Below are 21,752 nucleotides of genomic sequence, written 5' to 3'. Positions count from 1 at the left end.
GAACATATTAAGCATAGTTATTTTAAAGTTTGTTTCTGATAATTCAATTTTATGAATCTCTGGGAATTCTGATTTTATTATAATTTCTTTTGCTTACTTGTACATTTTTATGTATTTTTAAATTTTGTGAAAGACAATAGATAGAAAAATTATAGAGGTCATTTGAGGTTTAGAATGTTATATTTCATCAGATAGGGTTTGCTTTTGCCTCTGGAAATTTTGAGGCTATGGACATTGGCAATCCAGGTCACCTTAATGCAGTTCAAAAAAAAGACGTATCGTACATTCTTGAGATGATTTGAAGCTGGTCTTCAGTCCCTTTGAGGGTTGGTCTAACTCTGTTTCCCTTTACTCTATAGTATGGCATTTTGGGATGTCTGCCTACAATGTCTAGGGAGATTTTTAGGTCTCCCATTCCTTGATTGTCCCCAAATTTCAATTTTTGTTCCCCTACTTCAAAGAGTTTGTTGAAATCTGCTCATCATGTGGAATTGGCAGATAAAGAAATAGGCAAAGGAGGAAACATGGCCTTAAATGCCATTTTCACCTTTTGATGATTCTTTCTTTTTTTTTTGAATCATGGCCCAATAGTTCTCCCATAGTGTTCTCTGGTGTTTTGTGTTGTTTTGTTTTTGGTTGGTTTGTTTTGCTTTTAATCTTGTCCAGTTTTCTAATTGTTCTCAATAGGACAATCAGCTTATATTAATTTGTCTGTCATTTGTGAGGAAATGGAACCTAATCTCTTTTTCTGTAATATTGTCAAGAGTGGAATATAAGTTATATATATATATTTTTAGTTCAGCATATATAAGAATATCTTTCTATTCTTCATACATGGAAGGAAACTGCTTCACTGTGAAAAATATGTAAATATTGTTTCATTGTTTTCTGGCATTTAGAATTATAGAAGACAGATCTTAAACCAGTGTGATTTGTCTGTTATAGAAATCATTTTGGTTGCTCTTAGTTCTTAGAAATTTACTTATTAAAAAAACTTTTCTTAAATATCTACATTTTAAAGGATTTATTTCTTTATTTGAGAGAAAGAGAGTGAGAGAAAGAATGAGTGGAATGGGTAGAGTGAGTGGGAGAGAGAATCAAGAAGACTCCACACTGAGGAAGGAGCCCAACTCAGGGCCTGATCTCACGACACTGAGATCACAACCTGAGCTGAAGCCAGGCATTGGAGACTCAATCGACTATGCCACCCAGGTGCCCCTTTCTTAAATATTTTTTATATGAGCATCTTTTTACTGACTTTTGCCTGTAACATTAAGAGTGCTTTCAATCTGGAAATTCAGGCCCTTTTTCAATCTTTTAAAGGAAACTTCCCATTAATGAAATTTTAAATTATTGCTTTCTTCAAATTGTTTTGGTATCTTTCTCAGGAATACCCATAATTCATAGGTCAGATTTTCATTTTCTATGCTGTGAAGCTATTCTAACCACTATTTTCTGTATTTTTATCTTCTATATTCTTGGCTTCTCAGTTTGGTTTACTGTATAACTTACATGACTTTTCCCCCAAATCAGCTGTATTTATTGCTTTGAATCTGGGTTTCTAATTTTGCTCTTTTATTTTTAGTTTAATTATACTTATCGTATCTCTTGTCCAAATTCTTTTTTTTTTTTTTTAAAGATTTTATTTATTTATTTGACAGACAGAGAGATCACAAGCAGGCAGGGAGGCAGGCAGAGAGAGGAGGAAGCAGGCTCTCCACAGAGCAGACAGCCCGATGCGAGGCTCGATCCTAGGACGCTGGGATCATGACCTGAGCCGAAGGCAGAGGCTTTACCCACTGAGCCACCCAGGAGCCCCTCCAAATTCATTTTTATCTCATTCTGTTAGCTTCCTATCTCCCCATGAATTTCTTTGACTTTCTACTCCTGTTTTTATAGAGGCCATGTGTTCTCACATCAAGTTGCAGATGCTATAATACCTTCCTAAAACATTTTGATTCATAGACTAGATAGTTTTTCTCGGGTGTCAGCTTGATAGTCTTTCCTTTGAAGTATCTATTTGGTTAGCCCTTCATTTTTTTCTTTTAAAATCAATTTTGCTGGTCCCATTAGTGGCCAAGTGGTCTGGACTATGCCCCATGGTGGCACTGTCCTAGCTGGACCACTGGCCACCCCTGCAGTGTTAACGAGATTGTTGTGTGGCCTGATGGCTATTTTCATTCCACATGTGTGCAAAGACTTGAGCTAGGCTGCATGGGTTCCATCCTGAATCCAGCATGACCTCATCAAGTTACTTAAGCTCTTTGTGCTGGATCTGTGGCCTTTGAGGATATGGCCATGGACTTTTAACTCTGGAAGAGTAGCAGCAGCTTGATTCTGCTTAGAGGACTGTCTTCAGGGATGTGATGCTAGAAAAAGGTAGGAACTTCACCTCAGTGAGATGCCCTGTTTCCATATCAGATATGATCTTCAAATTGGAGCCAAGAGAATAGCTATGGATGGTGGCAGAAGGAACACCCACTCCAGGTTGTCTAGGAGATGACTGGGGAACTGGTAATCAAATAGAAATACACCAAGAATATAAAGAGGGACTTTTGAAACAAATGAATTGCATCTTATGATAAAATACCTACATATAGCAGAAAGGCTATATGGATATGAAGATTTTGCTAACATATTTCATTTTATCTCATTTGTAAACGTAATTTGTCCCATCAAGACAAAAACTCCATGAACATGTCTTAGGTGGAAGAAGTTTAAAAGCTAACTTAGATTTACTTAATTTAGAAGAAAGAGCCTTTATGAACATGATGGAGATGAAAAATCATTCAGTTATAATTAATTTCAAATGAAGCATGACAAAATTCATACAGGTAGGAAAACCTATGAATGTGGGAACATGTTTAGTTAGAAGTCATATCTATATCTGATTGGACACTAGGACGTCCATTGTCCATCCTGGAGAGAAACCCTATGGATGTAATGAGTGTGGGAAAGTCTTTACTGATCAATCATCCTTTACTAGAAAAGTGAGATCTCATACAGGTGAAAGATACTATGAATGCCAATTCCACCAGTAGTAGAATTCCACCATTTAGTTGAAAAATGTATCTCATTAAACACCAGAGAATTCAAATTAGAGAGAAACTATGAATGTGGAAATGCCTTCAGTAGTAGTTCTTATCTTAATCAGTGTGTACTGGTAATAAACCCTATAAATGTAATAAATGTGGGAAGCTATGGTAGGTTGTTATAGCAGCCCTGAGAGACTAAAACATCATTATTGTATATAAACTTCAAATCATCAAAATTACTTTGGCACGAAGAATTCTGAATTTTTTTTTCTCTTCTGAACGTGTGCCAGTTAGGATTCCTTTGTGTTGAAAATGACAATACATTTATTTTTTTTTAAAGGGTTGTATCATTTATTTATTTATTTGTTTATCTATTTATTTTTTAAAGGTTTTATTTATTTATTTGACAGAGAGAGAGAGAGAGAGATCACAAGTAGGCAGAGAGGCAGGCAGAGGGAGAGGGAGAAGCAGGCTCCCTGCTGAACAGGGAGCCCAATGCGGGGCTCGATCCCGGGACCCTGAGACCATGACCTGAGCTGAAGGCAGAGGCTTAACCCACTGAGCCACCCAGGTGCCCCCCAAATGACAAAACATTTAAAATTTAGTTAACAAAAGGAAGTTTATCAGTATATATCATGGGAAAGTCCAGTATAGCTACTTCAAAGGAGAAATAGAAATAATTTGATATTTTGCGAAAAGACTCAATATTGAGTCTTCTGATCCATGAACGTGGTGTATCTAACCATTTATTTAGGCCTTGTTTAATTTTTCTCAGCAGTGTTTTCTAGTTTCCAGTGTATAGGTCTTATAGATATTTGTTAAAGTTATTCCTGAATACCTCATGGGTTTGGATGCTATTGTGAATAGTATTTAAGAATTTAATATTCTACTTGTTTATTGCATAATAAATAATTACATAAAAATGTAATTGATTTTTGTATTTTTACTTTATATCCAGTGACCTTGCTAAACTCTCTTGGTTTTTGTAGCTTATTTGTAAGTTTCTTAAGATTTTCTGGGTACATGATTATCCTCTCTTGCAGATAAATATAATCAAAATTTTTTCTTCTTCCTTCCTAATTTGTTTGTCTTTCTGATTTGCCTGCCTGCTTCCTTTCATCCCTCCCTCCCACTCTCCCTTCTTTACTTCTTTCCCAGCTATCCTCCTTCCTTTCTCTCTTTCTTTTTCTCATTGCTCTGGCTCATATTTCCAGTTCAGTATTGAATAAAAGTGCTGCAAGTGAATATCTTTGCTTTCTCCCCCTGTTCCTAGGAGGCTTGTATTCAGACTTTTGGCATTAAATCTGATGTTTGTTGAAGGCTTTCCACAGATGCTTTGTATCAAAGTGAGGAAGTTCCTCTTTATTCTTAGTTTACTGAGAGTTTTTATCATCAGTGAATGTCAATTTTAATTAAATACATTTTCTTCTAGTGAGATGATCACATGAATTCTTTATTTTGTCAATACAGTAAATTACATTGATACACTTTGTGTTGTGAATCCAACCTTATATTAACTGGGGTAAGGCCCATATTGTCAGCTATATTATGTTTCCACCCTCAATTTGCCAGTTTTTTAAGTTTTCTTGCTCCTACATTGATCTAGTTTTCTTTTATTATAATTGCATTGATCCAGTTTTCTTTTATTATAATTGCTATCTGTTTTGTTTACAGAGTAATGCTGACCTCATAAAATGGGTTGGGAAGAGTTTCCTCCTGTTCTATTTTCTTAAAGCATTTTTGTAGGATTTGTATTATTTATTCCTTAAACAGTTAATAGAATTCACTGGTGACACCATCTGGACTTGAGGTTTTCACTGTAGGAATGTTTCACATTATTGATTCAATTTAATGTTATGGGGCATTTAAGTTTTCTACTTTTTATTCAATCATGTTTGTAATTTTGTTACCTGTTTTTTGAGGAATAAACAATTTATGTGTTTTGTCCAACTGACCAAATTTATTGGCATATCTGTAGGATCTGTGGTGCTGACCTAGCTTTCACTCTTGATACTGATAATTTGTTTTTTTCTCTATTTTTTTTCATCAGGCTAGCTAGGTGGCTTATAAATTTTATTGAACTTTCCAAAGAATCAGTGCTTGGTTTTATGATTTTCTCTATTGGTTTCTTATTCCCAATTTCATTGATTTCTGCCTCTATCTTTATTATTCCTTCTGTTAACATTGAGTTTAACTTGTTCTTTTTCTGTCTTATTAAGATAGAAGCATAATTTTTTTATTTTAGACATTTTATATGATCTAATTCAAGAATTTAAAGCCATAAATTTATCTTTAAGCATTCTTTTAGTTTCATTCCACAAATTTGATATGCTGTGATTTCATTGAATTTCAATGCAGTGTATTTTCTAATATTTCTTTCGATTTTTCTTTTGATTTATGGGTTGTTTAGAAGTGTGTTTTTTTAAGTGCACAAATATTTTGTGATTCTTCAGATATCTTTTTGTCCATTTTTAGTTTAATTTCATTGTGGTCAGGAAATTTACTTTATGATTTCATTCCATCTAAATTTTTCAACCTTATTTTATGGACCAGAATATTGTCTCAAGACTGAGAGAGGATTGTTGAAATTTGCAGCATTAATTATAGACTTATTTCTCTTTCAGTTCTGTTAGTTTGTTTCATTTAATTTGAAACTCTATCATTAGATGCACACATATTTATGATTATTATGTCATTTTGATGAATTGACTCTTTCATCATGAAATATTCTTATTACTAGTAATATTATTTGTGCTAGAGTCTACTTCTCTCATATTTATATAGACACTCCAGCTTTCTTGTAAGTAGCATTATATAAGTGTGGTGTATTTTTTTTCCTGTTTACTCTTTTAAAAATATTTATTTATTTGAGTAATCTCTACACCCAATGTGGAGCTCAAGTTCCCAATCCTGAAACCAAGAGTTGCATGCCCTTCTGACTGAGTCAGCCAGGTCCACCTCTGTTCACTTTTAACTTATCTATCTTTATATTTCCAAGTGTGTTTCTCACAGGCAGAATATATTTGGGTAATTTTTTTTGAAAAAATTAAATCCTTTTTGACAATCTCTGCCTTTTATCATTTAAATGCCATGTAATTATTGTTTAAGTCATTTACATTTAATGTAATTACATATGGTTGGGCTGAAGTCTGTCATCTTACACTTGTTTTCTATTTGTCCCATCTATTCTTTGCTCCCTTTTTAAAAAAATATCTTGTCTTCTTTTTGGTTAATTGTTTTTAGTATTTCATTTTATCTCTGCATTGAATTATCAGCTATACCATTTTTAAGAAGAATTGCTCTAGGGTTTACAATATGTACTTTTAACTTCACAGTCTACCTTCAAATAATATCATACTAGTTTACATGTAATATAAGAACCCTGGGCACTTTCATTTCCTCCCTCCCATCATTTTTGTTCTTGTTATCAAATATTTACTTCCATATATATTTTTAGTTTCATAATACATGGCTGTTATTGTTTTAAACAGTAAATCATTTTTTAACATTACACAAATATAGGTAGAAAGTCCTTTGTTCACCATATTTGCCATGTGCAGAACACTATGTCTAGTGTAGGTCCTAGCTTCCATCTGGTATCATTTTTCTTTAGGCTTTCTTTAATATTTCTTGTTGTGGAGCTCAGCTGGCAATGAATTCTCTTATCTTGTGTTTGTCTTCAATTAGTCTTTATTTTATTTGAGTTTTGAAGGATATTTTCATTGGCTATAGAATTCTAGGTTGACAGTTTTTTTCTTTCAGCCTAATAAAGATGTCGTTCCATTGTCTTCTGGGTTGCATTGTTTCTGACAAGAAATCAGCGATCATTCTTATCTTTGTTCCCCTGTAAGTAATGTGTCTGTTTTTTGTTTTTTGTTTTTTTCCTGGTTGCTATTAAGATTTTCTCATTATCATGGTTTTTCATGAGTTTGATTATAATGAGTTTTGGTGTGATTTTCTTTGCTTTTATTTTGCCTAAGATTCATTAAGCTTCTTGGATCCATTGGCTTATAGTTTTTATCAAATTTTAAAAAAATTTTCATTGCTTTTTCAAATATCTCCCTCTTCCCCCCTTTTACTCCTTTGGACTTTTAGCCAGATGTGCTTTATACTGCCTAATATTTTCCCATAGCTCACTGAAGCTCTGTTTATTTTTCTTCCAGTTCTTCAGTTTCAGTAGTTTCTGCTGCTATGTTTTCTAATTCACTGATCTTTCCCTGTGCATTGCCTAATCTACCATTAAGCCCATTCAGTGAATTTTCCATGTTCTATATTACATTTTTAATTTTAGAAAATCCATTTGGTTCTTTTATGTATTTTTCATCTCTATTCTCATTGTGTTCATATTTTCCTTTGAATGTGTTTATAATAGCTGTTTTTAAGTTCTTGTTTGCTAACTACCTCATCTTCTATAATTTCTGGGTTTATTTCTATTGATCAGTTTTTTCCCCCTGATTATGGGTAACATTTTCTTTCTTTTTCAAATATTGAATAATTTTTACTGGATGTTGGACTTTATGAGTATTATGTTATTGAGTATCTGGATTTTGTTTTCTTCCTTTATAGTGTTTTGAGGTTTGTTTTGGCTCTCAAGTTACTGGTGGATCAGCTTGACCCTTTTAGGGCTTGTCCTTATGCTTTGTTAGGGGGAGACTGGAATAACTTTTTCCCTAATGTTAGTTTAACCATACTGCTAAGGTATAACCTCCTAGAGTCTCTATTGAATGTTCCAGGTTTTCACTCAGTTCCCTTCATTCTGGTCGGTTGGAACTTGAATATCTCTCAGATGAGATGTAGGAATTATTCTGCTTACAGATCCTGCATAGTTGTCCTCTAAGTAGCCTATAGAGTTTTGTCTTACACACGTTCTGCTTATTATAAAGCCAAAGACCTAAAAAGATTCTTACTCAGATTTCTGGAGCTCTTTCTTAGCATAATTCCCTCTTCTTTGCTATACTATGTAGCAAATATAAGTCACCTTGCTTCTTTATACTCCAGGTTTTGTCCCCTCAATTCAATGAAACCACCCAACTGTGCTTATCTTTCTCCTTCCATACCCAAGGTCCAGAAATTGCTTCCAGGAAGAAAGCCAGGGTGATTGTAGGACTGACTTTATTGTTTCTCTTCTCTCAAGGATCATTGTTCTGCACTACATATTGTCCAATTTCTGAAAACAGTTGTTTTGTATATATTTTTGTGTTTTATAATTGTTTATGATGGAAGGGCCAGACCAATACCAGTTACTTTGTTGTAGTTAGAAGCAGATTTCTTATCTACCATGTTTTTAGATTATATATTTTTTTATTTTTATTGTCAAAGGAAGGGAGATCTATCATGACTGAATTTATCATACAGTAAGATATGTAGATTGATCCTATATCAGAATCAATTGTAGTGGTTTTCCCAATTAAAAATTACCTGTTCTCTACCTTTAAGGATTTTGATTCAGCAGATTTAACATGAGTTTCAGGCATCATATATTTGAAATCTTGACAAATGATTTTTGATGCCCAAGAAAAACTAATAATCCCTATTCTGGTAAGTTTAAAACTTAGTGTGACTTTGGTAAACTAAGTGAGGTATCCTACAGTCTATTCTTAACTCAGTGACACTCTGTAAAAATGAAATAAAATATTAGAGGAGTAGGACCTCCTGGATATCCCCACCATCTACATGTAAAGCATTAATTTCTGGCAAGGCAGGAGTCTTTAGAGCCCTGTTCAAGTGCTGTGGCTGTTGTACATTCTTATTTCCTTGTACCTTTGCCATAGCAGTTGTTACATATCTTGACTATTACTCCTATCTATAAGCGTCAAGGCTTCTTAATATTTATAAAGTGATCTGCAAATATTCTCATAATACAAGGATTCAGTAATGGCTAGCAGATTTTATCTTGTGTGCCAACTCTGTTTTACTAGTGGTAACTCTGTGGACCTCTGTGTTGAGAAGGATTTTAAGGCCACTTCTGGACTCAGCAGGAAGGAATGCTCTTATGGATTAGTGACATCTGTCATGAGTTTGGGATTGGAGGAAAAGACACATGTCCTATGTATTTGCAACTCATATACTGATTAAAGGCAGTCTTTTTTGCAAGGTTTCTCTCATTACAGAAGAAAACTTGTTGCTGCTATCTATATTCATCTTGACTTTTCCACATATGTAAGAAACATTTTATGGTTATGGAATGTCTGTATTCAAATTATTTCTTCATTTATCCATTCTTTCCTGATTTATTTATTCTTTTGTTCTCCCCAAAATTATAATCAATATGATACTGTGCTTTTTAGAGTAGTGGTTTTTGTTCTGTATTTCTTGTCTTATTTTAAATAAATTGACCCATTGTGTATTTTTTCAAGTCAGTGGGTCCGTTGACCTTATTTTCCTAAATTTCAAATCAGACACATATCTTGTTTAACCATTGGCTAAAAGATTTGAAGTTGGAACACCCCTGGCAGAAAATTTTGTATGGTCTGGAAGAATAATACATATTTTTGAATTATAATTGGACATATAACTAAGTAAAAATATCCTCTCATCTGCCAATTCTAGTATATTAAGCCAATCATACTCCTGTAAGATTAGAATTTGACAATTTAGAAAATTTTCCTACTTTCAAACATGTAATTTGATTGCATTTTAATTTTTATTTATTTTTTTAAAAAGATTTATTTGACAGAAAGATAGAGAGCACAAGTAGGCAGAGTGGCAGGCAGAGGGAGAAGGAGAAGCAGGCTCTCCATTGAGCAGGGAGCCCCATGTGGGGCTTCATCCCAGGACCCTGGGATCATGACCTGAGCCAAAGGCAGCCACTTAACTGACTGAGGCACCCAGGCACCCCTTTATTGCATTTTTAAATGATAGAGTATTGTTAGCTAAGTGCTTTGAACTACCAAATAATCTAGATAAAGATAATTACTTGTTGTGACGTTCATTCTGATCTATCCCAGATCACTTGGTCTTATCTTCATTCTGTGTGATACTGTGTTAAGGAGTGGGTATTAGCAAATTAGCAGAGGTTAATGTGGGTCACAGTCTGTGGTATGAGAAAGAGATATATATATATATATATTTCATTTGGGCAAGAAATTCATTTTCCATTCTCTACATTTGGTGAGAATGGGGTGGAACATGGGATAGTCGAGGTTGCCTTACCATTCATTTCAGTTATTATGAGTTTGAAATACTTCCTGGAGCTAGAAATCTAGGATGCTCAGCTTAATATGTGCTACAATGGAAAGATCAGTGTTAAGAACCAAGAGATAGAGGTTTTAGTCTCAAGTTGTCATTTATTAACTCTGTGACCCCAGTGGGCTACTTAAACTTTGTAACTTCCACTTACTAATACAGGAAATGAGATTTATAATCTGCTATACCTATTCCACCAGGCTGCTGGCAGAATGAAGTGAAACCATAGATATGTACAAACCTTGGAGAACTTACTTTTAGTAGTATATCATTGGGAAGTAATATAATGGCACTGTTATACTACCTTATACCTTATATGAGCTTGTCTCTTCTATGGAAAAATAAATGGAGTTATGATATCTTTGCTCAATTTTTAAATTTGTCTTAGATTTAAAAATGATTATCTTAGGAAGCCTTATGATGATGGTTCTGCTTAGGAAGAAGAAACCTAGTGTAATATCTGCTATGCTTTTATTAGGGCTCTAATAACTTCAATGAGGAGAGTTCATCAGCTATGCTTTGCTTTACAGCTTGGAATCCCATCCACTGCCAGCACATTGAATGCCACAACGCAATTAACAAGCCAGCTGTGAAGGTACTGTTTTATTAGATAAATATGGTGCCATATTGTATTGTCAGTGGTCAGATTATCAGGAGCTGAATGACATGGAATAGACTGCATCCTTCTCCATAAAGCAGAGAGGCTTGCGCTCTGTGGTAAACTCAAGCACTTCTGTGTTCAATCTGACTGTGCTTTGGTGGATTGGTTGAAGACAGAGCAATGAATAGTGGTGACTGAAGGGTTTGGCTATGACTTCTTGGTCAAGTGGTGTGTAGCAATGAGTAATTATTAGAATAATCCTGGTGGAACTCTTACATAGTCCCACTTGGCTTCTCTCTTTTTTAATAAACTCAAGGAAATATACTTTGCCCCTGTTTCACTCATTTCAGATTATGAGAGTTTGGTATATAACTGCGAATTCAAGGGTCATATGACCAAAATGAATAAAATTGTTAAATTTTGGCTCAGATCATAGATACGACTTAGGGGTAGTTGGGGAGCAAACACATGGAAAAAGTATGTTAGAGGTAAGGGAACAGGCGTTTATTTTTTTTAAATTTTTAAATTTTAAATTTTTATTTTTTAGATTTTTAAATTTTTATTTATTTGGCAGACAGAGATCACAAGTAGGCAGAGAGGCAGGCAGAGAGCCCGATACAGGGCTCAATCTCAGGACCCTGGGATCATGACCTGAGCCAAAGGCAGAAGCTTTAACCCACTGAGCCACTCAGGTGTCCCAAGGGAACAGGGGTTTAGAGAGGCAAGACACTTTCCTAAGCCAGAACCAGGTACCTTCACTCTAAACCTTATTCTTGTTCTACCACCACAAATTTCCCTGTCTTGTTATAACCCTGAATCTTTGAAGTCGAATGTTAAGAAAAACAATCACACCTTTTAACAAAATTACTTATGGCATATCTGTTGGTTCAGTACTTGGCTGGAGAGACCTGTGTCTGGATTTGCAAGGATTAATTTTTTATAATAAGAAGAGTAGGAGTAACATCAAGTCGTTAGAGTTCACAGATACCTATTAGAACCTAGTGTCCTGAGAGTTTGCCTCCCTTCTTCTATAAACAGGAAGATTGTGAAGATTACCAAATAATAGAAACATGATAGTATAATTTTATAGAAACAGAGTGGAAGAGGTAACATGAGATATAAGAAATATAAATATAACTGGAACCAAAAAAGAAGTACAAATGGACCAAAATGTGTTTCATATATCAGAAAAGTCAGAGGAGTGCCAATAATAACATAGTCATCCAGACGTATCTTACTAGCAGAGGACCTTCTTGTATTATTATGTTTCATCTCTGCTTTTGATAAAGTCAAGTTGAATGAACTTATGTCGAGAAAGAGCAAACAAGGGAAATCCAGCAATAGAGGCTCAGTCTCGCCCATTCTGCTGTGATCACACCTCCTCTGAACTTCCACAGATGTTTGGGACTCCAAGGTACTTTTCTTCTGTGCAAGGACATTCTGAGACAAACGCGTGTTGTGCTCATATGTTATCCCTGGATTTTAGCTTAATTCTTCCAGTGGTGAGAATCATGCAGCTCTCTTACTTTAGTTTCTTTACCTGTCCTTTCCTCTTCCGGCTTATGTTACAATGCCCTCTTTTGGTTCACTCAGACACCAACAGAAAGTCTGGTCTTTCCACTTATTTTTTTCTTTGATCTTATGTCAGATTACATTCTCAGGAGTCCTTTGACTTCATAATTACTAATGATTTTTGGTTTCCCACTCCCCAAAGACATCACAAATTAGATTTTCTCCCATTCTTCTCGGTAAACAGCTTTAGTCCATCCCTCTGGCTGGCCTTTGCTTTGCTTACTGGCTATTCCTTGTAGCCAGTCTTGCAGGACATGCCAAACCATCCCACTTTCTCTTCCATTTTTAGGTGAGGTGAAATTCACATCAACTTAACCATTTTAAAGTGAACGATTCAATGACATTTAGCACATTCATAATGCTGTGCCACCACCACCTCTATCTAGTTCCTAAATATTTTTATCAGCACCCGCTCCAAATTTTATTTTCTGAACTCCAGCATTCCTAAAGAGTTTTCTTTTGTATTTTTACTCTGCTTCCCTGTAAAGGTAACATTCTTGTTAATGCTTCCTGTGCTGGGGCTGTTTTTGCAGGACAATAGATCTGGCTCTGTATTGTTTTTTCATTGCAATACGAGCATTCCCCAAACCCAGGTAGGTATGACCATGTGACATACGGGTCAAGGGTACCCAATATCCAGATGCTTACAGAATAATGTTCAATGAAAAGGAAGTCATCCTTTATAGTAAGATGCCAATTTAAAATCACATATATATATATTTATACTCATATTCCTGCTCATCAGAATGTTATTACTGGTTGCGTTGAGATGGAGGGTTAATGAGTTATTTAAATTTTCTTCTTTTCTCCATTTTCCTAAGCCTCTACATCGGGCATAATTGTGTTTATAAATGGAAAATAACTATTTTTTAATGTAACGGTCAGATATGAACATATTAATATAGATATAAACTGACATGTTTAGAGTAAATGGAATTGACCCTACCGTCCACAAATGTGATGGGTCATGTGACCTAATTCATTTACCATGTTAGAGGTCACCTAGCTAATCTGTAATGATTATAGTTCCAACCTCGTAGGAGTTTATCCCTTTGAGTCAAATGAAAAAATATCTTTACCTGACAGGAGTATCAATAACTCATTAGAAATGAAAGTGAAGTAACTAATGGAAGAACAGGTCTACATCAGGCACTTGGGAAAAATTCAGGGAAAATGGATTTATCCTCACAAAAAGTCTACCATCTCCATATTTATGAACTAGGCAGTGATGATTTGCCAAATAGAAAAGTATTATCTATTTTTGTTGCAATACACTGCAAAAAATGTACTTTTTAAGGCAATAGCCAAGAGCTGCAACAGAATTCAAAATGAAAAGATGCTGGAACTTAGATTTCATTATATAACACTCTGCTTTTGGTTTTACTTGGTTCTGTTTGCAGATCAATTTATGAAATACATTAGAGCCCAGATAATTCTCTAACACAGGAGTCAGCTAACTATGGCCCCCAGCCAAATCTGGCCTGCTGACTGTTTTGTCAATAAAGTTTTATTGGAACACAGCTGTGCTCATTTGCTTCTGTATCTATGTCTGCTTTCATGCTACAACAGCAGAGTTGAGTAGTTGTGTCAGAGAGCGTATGTCCACAAAGCCTGAACTATTCACTCTGGTCATTTACAGAAAGTTTGCTAGTCCCTCATTTAACACACCAAAAAGTAGTTATTCATCACATCAAAGGAAGCATGAAATTTATCTAAGGAAAATTTTCATACTAGGTCTTTAGCATGAGGGAATATATAGTTTACAGGTTTTGTTGGTATAACGATTGAAATTTAGGAATTCCAGCTCTTGTTTCCCCCATCATTGAAACTCTTCAGTATTGTGCTCACTTCAGCAGCACATATACTAAAATTGGAATGATCTAGAAAAGATCCACAGGGCTCTGTGGAAGGATGACATGTGAAACTTTTCAGGGTTTTAACTTTAAATGATAGGCTGGTTGAGTTATAAGTTGGTTCGTTTTTCCTCCCTAATCAGTAAAAACAACTAAAGAAAAGGAAGAGTGGAGTTCCAGAAAAATCTGTGTCCTAGGCATATTAAGTGCATAATCAGCTAGAGCATTGGATTGATTATTTCTTGCTGGACAGGAACAGAAAACAGAATGACTTTGTTAGTGTATAGAAATTTAACCTGATGCAACATGCAAGATTCAGCTAGTCGTGTTTCCTTGATTTTAAACATCCAGATATTTGAAATATCCCAATGACCAACAGCAAAGTGAACACTTTTCATCTCTGTGCTTCAGCTCATGAAAACTCAGCCATAAATAATTCAAAAGTGAACAGGGCATACAGTGTTAAATGAACCACAGGTCATGTATGGAAGGAAAAAAAAATACCTGAAAATGTGACCTTGGATGATTGATTTAGAATTTAGATTTCAGGGGCACCTGGGTGGCTCAGTGGGTTAGAGCCTCTGCCTTCGGCTCAGGTCATGATCCCAGGGTCCTGGGATTGAGTCCTGCATTGGGCTCTCTGCTCAGCAGGGAGCCTGCTTCCTCGTCTCTCATCTCTCTCTGCCTGCCTCTCTGACTACTTGTGATCTCTGTCTGTCAAATAAATAAATAAAATCTTAAAAAAAAAAAAAAAGAATTTAGATTCCAGAATAAAAAAAGTGAATTGCTGAGTGTTAGATTTCACATGGCATTTTTTGAATTGAGGTTTCTTTTAAGAAGCAAAATCTTCTACTGCCAGAATTTTGGTTACAGTTATGATTTTTAAAATTTTAAAATATTTTCCTCTTCCTAAAGAGAGATTGCTGTGTTTACTACCACTTTCAAGCAGGAATGAATGTACGAGGTATATAGAGGCAATTCGAACCACCATTGAACAAGATTTTTTCTCTTTGTGGAATGAGGGTAGATTTGTTGACACTATCATGTTACTCAATTGCAGATAACAGGAGAAATGAAAAACCAGAGTAGGCACATTTAAATGTCCAGTGTGGACTCATCAGCCAGGGCAGGAAAAACAGCTGTGCTATAGGTTAAGTGGGTTTTACTAAAAATATTTATTCCACATTGCTTTTGAAAATCTGTCACAATCAAAACATTTGTGCTCATGATATGGGGGATGTGATAAACATGATAAGAGAGTTCATTCTGCTTTTTCATGTGTTTCAGATGTGTATAGACCCTTCCCTGTCCGTAGCTCTGGGGGATAAACCACCCCCATTGTATCTCTGTGAAGAATGCAGCCAGAGGATTGCAGGGTAGGTATATGGGTCCTCCAAGAAAAGGAAATAGGGCAACAAAAGAAGATAAGAACAATCAGTCGGACTTAAATTGGTCCCATCACTCGCATTTCCCACTAGCCTTTTTGTTTTTGAAAGGTTGCTTTGTCAGATATCTGACAAACAGCAAACTTTAATTAGAGAGATTTCAGCTTTGAAAAGTTGCAATATTTCTCTCCATGGGATAAGAAAAAGCAATTCCATGGAATAAAACAGCTCCAAATTTCAAGCGACCCTGTTAAAAAAGGCCACAGAGAAAAATAAAAGAAGACCATGGCTTTCAAATATGAGGTATAATTCAAATGGATTCTCTCTGCTTGTTAGTTTCACAGAACCACACTGAGCATTGCACAAGTCATGCTGTACTTTGGTTCGCTTAATTAGCATCTGGAAAGTATCATTTAAAGATAACCGAATATGATGAAATGCCTATAATTTATAATTTAGCTAAAATGCATTAGACATTCAAAAAGTTTATTATGATAGTGCTCTTAATTACATTTCCTTTCTATTGAAAACCTTCTAGCAATAGTGTACAGCTTATAAACATTCACGTGGATGGGTAACATTGCAAAGAAGCTCAAAAAATGAATTTTGTTTTTCTTTATAGGGACCACAGTGAATGGTTGATTGATGTTCTTCTGCCACAAGGTATGGTTTACTTCAGAAAGGATGAATAATAAGTAATCATGACTAATGGCATGGTTGGTTTCTTTCCTTTTGTACTGTATTATTTTATAAAGACAGTAACCAAAGTATTATATTCTATGAATTGTCATTGTAATGAAGCATTATATCAGTGTCTTGCTTATACCCACACATTTGGAAAGAAGAGGTATCATCTCAACCAAAATTAAGAGTAGATGTTGGAGTTAGGATTCCATATGACAGAAGCCTTGCTGAATTATGTCTTGGGAGATTTTCTGTGTATATAACAGGCATTGCCAATGGTGTTTGCTGTGCCAGGTCAGAAAGAGAATAGGGAACATAAGTGGGAAGAACACTGAATAAGTCTTTCTCCTACCACTAGTAATAGTTCTGCGTTTTTAGGGAAAATCATTTAATTGTTCAGAGACTCAGTCTCCCCAGTAAAGTGGGGATAAAGTATATGTGACTCACCTCAATGAAAGATGGGATGGGGTAGTGCTCGTAGTTTGTTAAAGTTCTGAAGGCCATGTCTGATAAGTCGGCAGGTCCCAGATAGAGCATTCCTTTACACGTCTGGAAGCAGGTATTCCAGCTGCTTAATTGGAGGCTGAAGTGACCAGGGGAAGTATTAATGACAGCAGAGGAAAGATGGAAGGTGAGAGAAGCTGGGGATATACTGAGCACACATCAGGCACACAGGAGGACTTCAGAGGTAGATAATAAAAGACTTTCTCTGAAAGGCCATATTTAAAAAGAAATGTAAAAACCTTATGTTAACTAAATTCTGTGAACATTCAAAAAAAAGTAAAGTGATTTTCTTGATGATAATTACACTATTTCTTGGTAGTCCTCATTTTTTAAAAAAGGATTTCATTTATTTATTTATTTGAGAGAGAGAGAGAGAGAGAGAGAGAGAGCACATGAGCAGGGAAGAGGGGCAGAGGGAGGAGGAGAAACAGACTCCCCACAGAGCAGGGAGCCTGATGCAGGGCTGGATCCCAGGACTCTGAGATCATGACCTGAGCTGAAGGCAGATGCTTAACCAGCTGAGCTTCCGAGGTACCCCCTATGGTCTAACTTTTAATATTAGGTCATGTCACCCTTAAGAAATAAATTACCTTAGTGAGTGCTTTACATCTATAAAATGAATCAGTAATGTCACCTCTAGATCCTTCAAAGACACATTCTGAAAAATTTCATAAGAATATCTGTAAAAAGATCTGGGCTTGTATGGGTAAAAGTCAATTTTCCCCCCTTAAATTAGACCACCCTGTTAATGAACTTACAGTGTTCTGAGGTAAAGCCCCTAGTCAGGTTCTAAACTACATTTTTAAATCAGAAATGTTGGTGAATTCTGGTCACCTTTTCCAGATGATATTCATCTCTGGAAGCAAACTTATAATAACTTAACAATTATTTATCTAGAGATGTGACACTGATCTTAGGTTAAGATAAACTCTAAGATCTCAAACTGTTAAATGACCATTAATTATACAAAACCAATTTTAAAAACTGAGTTGTAAGTTTCTATGATTTGGCACCCACCAATTCATAATTTCCCGACAGTCTGGGGGACATTTACCTTTGATCTTTTTAATAAATAGTAACATAGACTATACTGTAAGTAATGCGTGAGTTCATTTTTTGAACACTTACTATTTCAGGGGAATGTTAACATATATTTGGAAAAATTATTTTCAAGTATTCTCGAGCATTAGTTTTCATGGAAATACTTGGTATACCCACTACAAAGAGTTTGTATCCGTTTGTTAAAGTCAATCCCGGAGTAGACCGTGGTTTGACAGCCTAACTCCAACTGGCCAGTTGGGTTTGAAAATTGCTTGCTCTAAAATGACATGCAGCTGATTTTACACTAGTTAAGGACTGATATAAATCAATAGTTCAAGTCTGAGTAATCCAAGTTAGTGAGTTTTTTCTACAGTTTTGAAATAGCAAATCATCTCCATGGTGAAGCTCTAAATATATCACATCAAGTCAATGTCATGGTATAACGGAAGAGCAATAAACCGGGAATCCAGAGGCGTTGTCTCGAAATCTGCCTTTATCATTGATAGCCTGTGTGATCCTGAAGAAGCCGTGCCAAGGGGTGCCTGGGAGGCTCAGTTGGTTAAGCATCTGCCTTCGGCTCAGGTCATGATCCCAGGGTGCTGGGATTGAGTCCCTCATCAGGCTCCTTGCTCAGTGGGCAGCCTGCTTCTCCTTCCGCCTGCAGCTTTCCTTCTCTCTCTCTCTCTGGCAAATAAATAAAACCAATAAAATCTTAAAAAAAAAAGGATGTCATGCAATTCTCAATTTTGTTCTGTCAAACAAGGAGATGAGATGAATGTTACGTTGCTTTGGTTTTGACATGGTCTGAATTCCGAGTCACGTCCAAGGAGGTTGAACTACTTGTAAAAGTAGGGGAAGTATTTGAGCACACAGGTGTTCCTGACCTCATCAAACACGGGTAGATGACCATTAATAAGACAGGAGAGAAGCTATTTGGGCCAAGTCTAGAGGTTGTGTCACTAAGCTTGTTTTTACTCCCCTGTGTGGCTGCCCTTATTTAAAATGGGCTGTCTTTCTTTGTTGATATGTTGTGTACCTTCCCCTTACAGCTGAAATATCTGCTATATGTCAGAAGAAGGTAAGAGCAAACCATCCGTGTGGTGGGGCATGATTTGCTGTGTGTATGTAAATTCATTCATTGACATCTGCCTCATTTCTACCCCCTGGTTTCCCAGTACGTACATGTCACTGTATTCGCGAAGGGGGAAAAGAAATGATGTAGCATGCAAGATTGCTATGTCTGAATGCTCTCTGTTTTCATTTCTGCTTTTGCTCACCCATCTTCTGCACAGTGTTTTTGAGGAGTAATCTGAAACGAAAGCATACGTGTAACTCTAATCACAAAAAGCTTTGAATGACCATGTAGAACATGCAACATAAGTTTGGTAAAGGATATATCGTGTATGCTCAAAATCTTTCTTGTTTTGAAGTGGCGTGCCGATAGTCCGATACATGTGTGTCGAACATACCCAGGCTGACAATAGATAGAAAATATTTATTTGTATGTAAGCTGAATGGCATCTCTAGTTAAAGATTCCACTTTCAAATTTTTTTTAGCCACTTTTCATGAAAGTTTCCCTAAGCCATTTCCATCCTCTTTCTTTTTCTCATTGAACGTATAAGGCAAGGTAGTGTAGTGTTGTACAGAGGACTTTGGATTAGTTGGTTGAAACACTTGGTTTCTGGCCGACTCTGTCCCTACCTACCTATGAGACTATATACAAGTCATTTAAACATTTTAGGACTTGGTCATGAGTGGGGACCTTTAAAGGGCTATTTCAGGGCTGTTGCACATACTAATCCTAACATGTTGTGGCTTAGTAACAATAGGTATTTGTTGCTAATTCTGTGAATTGACAATTTGGCCTGTGCTCAACTAGGCTGTGCTTTTGATAAACTCCTCTAGGCTCACAGTGAGCCTGCAGTCAGCTGCTTGGTAGTCTAGGGATTGACTGGTCCCCGATGACTTCATTCCCATATCTGGGGCCACAGCTGGAGCAGCTGGAATGGCTGGGATGACAGGGGTGTCTGGCTCTCCCTCTTGCCATTATGTGTCTCATCCTGCAGGGAACGAGGCTGGATTTGTTTGCTAGGCGGCAGTGTTCGAAGTGAATGAGATTTACTGAATTGCAAAGGCCTTTTGAGACAAATTTCAGAGTCATGTAGCATTACTTCTGCTGCCTTCCACCGGCCAAAGCAAGTCCCCAGGCCAGCCTAGATTTAAGGAGAGGAAAATAGACTTCTCCCCTTTATAGAAGGAGTGATGAGAATTCTGTGGTCACATTTATGCTACCACAATCCACCCTCTGGACATAATTACTTGCATTGCTTCCACATGTACAATTCTTCCACCACCTCAGACCTCCAAAAGTCTTAAATCCATTTATGGCTTCAGTCCATCATCTTGTGATCTGCATATGGTCTGGTCCCTGATGAAACTCCTTGGGTGAAAATTCTCTTGCTCCAGAGACGTGTGAACTAAAAAGGCAAGTTATCCCCACCCCCACCCCCGTCCCCCACCCTACACACAGTGGTGAGATAGGGAGAGGATGACAGCTGTGGGCCTCCGTTCAGAGGAATAATGGGAAGCACATCGATATCTGCTGGTGATAGCTCTTCCAGCCATGAATATGTCAGTGGTTCTTCCATTGGTTCTCCAAGGCTGGAGGATGTACCTTAACGAGGATCTGGTTCTACTTCCTGGGAGTAGTTTCCTCATTGTTGTTTTCCTGAATTGTTTGCTCTATTCTCTGAGACATCTTTCTTTTCCAAGAAGAATGGTGCATGTTGCAGCTAGGGGACTCTCTTAGCTTGTCCCCTGCATGTATCCACAGACTTCCTTTCATGTTGAATGATGTCTGTTCCCTTTAGTCTAAGTTGGTGACCCTTTTGCTAGGAAGACTTACTGTAAAACTCTTGGTTTTCAGTAAATCTCATTGGAGTTCAGTGCCCCCAAACTACATCTGTAATTCTCTTGGGGACAGTCCTTTATATACTTTGGGCATTTTGGTCTGCCCTAAAATTATTAGAAGCCCTTTTCTATCTGAAAGGCTCAACTAGGCATCGCCTTATATCCTTCTGAAGTTTTAACAAAGGACCGTGCAGCTAGTCAGCGTACTTTTGATTTGATTTTTATCCTGAGGCTATTTCCTACTTTGAGAATCTTTTTATAAGCCAGAGAGACAGGGATGAGAAACAGTTTTATATTCCAAATGAACAGGTCTGCTGTTATACCTAACATATTTGACACCAGAGTGGATCCTTTTTTTTTTTTTTTCCTTAACACTGCCCTCCTTTTTACAGCAAAATTATTTTTAGTAATAAGCTTCAAATTAGCACATTTTTATTATCCTTTAATACATGTTGTATTTTATATTTGGAGAACATTCATTAAATTCATAACGGTTCAGAATTGTTTGAGCTTGCTTTGGGTACAGTTTGTATTGGCCTCTTTTGAAGGACATAGTCCTGCATTTGCACAGGGGGTTTGAAATAAGCAGCAAGATTGTAAAGGTAAAGAGACAGACTTTGATTTATTTCAATTCTGTCATTCTATGAGCCAGGTTGGAGGTGGTTTTTTTTTTTTTTCATGTTTAAAATTCAAAGTAGTGAAACAGAGTGCCTGGGGAAAACCATGCTCAGCGGACTGAATCTAAGGGAAGTCTCTTTAGTTGGCTTTTGAAAGGAATGCATATAGTAGAGTCTACATGGGTTGAAGACTGATGGTGGCTTGGAAATACATTACTAAAACTTAGTGGGAACCACAACAATTGTTTGGAACTGGAACCAACCAAATGCTATTTTGGGGTAAAGTTTTATTTTATTTTATTTTATTGCTGATATTACTTAGAATTGAGGGCACATGGTGATAAAGCAGGTCGACTCTTGATCG

General features: G+C 36.4%; 1 protein-coding gene and 1 non-coding gene across 10 annotated transcripts in view; both read left to right on the top strand.

Annotated features, from left to right (window-relative positions):
- The window catches only part of UNC79 (unc-79 homolog, NALCN channel complex subunit), a 238,462-nt gene that overhangs the window by 79,746 nt on the left and 136,964 nt on the right, over positions 1 to 21,752 (top strand). For all 9 annotated transcript variants that reach the window (XM_032837360.1, XM_032837355.1, XM_032837353.1 and 6 more), the window contains 4 exons: positions 10,751 to 10,815; positions 15,534 to 15,622; positions 16,254 to 16,294; positions 18,910 to 18,938. In XM_032837360.1, coding sequence (XP_032693251.1) covers positions 10,751 to 10,815; positions 15,534 to 15,622; positions 16,254 to 16,294; positions 18,910 to 18,938 — 224 coding nt within the window. The remainder of the gene's footprint in view (positions 1 to 10,750; positions 10,816 to 15,533; positions 15,623 to 16,253; positions 16,295 to 18,909; positions 18,939 to 21,752) is intronic.
- LOC116855112 lies at positions 14,234 to 14,340 on the top strand. The gene has a single exon (XR_004380285.1). It is a non-coding gene; the product is annotated as a U6 spliceosomal RNA (small nuclear RNA).

The sequence above is a fragment of the Lontra canadensis genome, unplaced genomic scaffold, assembly GCF_010015895.1.
Source record: "Lontra canadensis isolate GAN:19392208 unplaced genomic scaffold, GSC_riverotter_1.0 scaffold98, whole genome shotgun sequence".
Taxonomy (NCBI): domain Eukaryota; kingdom Metazoa; phylum Chordata; class Mammalia; order Carnivora; family Mustelidae; genus Lontra; species Lontra canadensis.
Note: the sequence above shows the minus strand (reverse complement) of the source record. Positions and strands in the feature narration are given on the sequence as shown.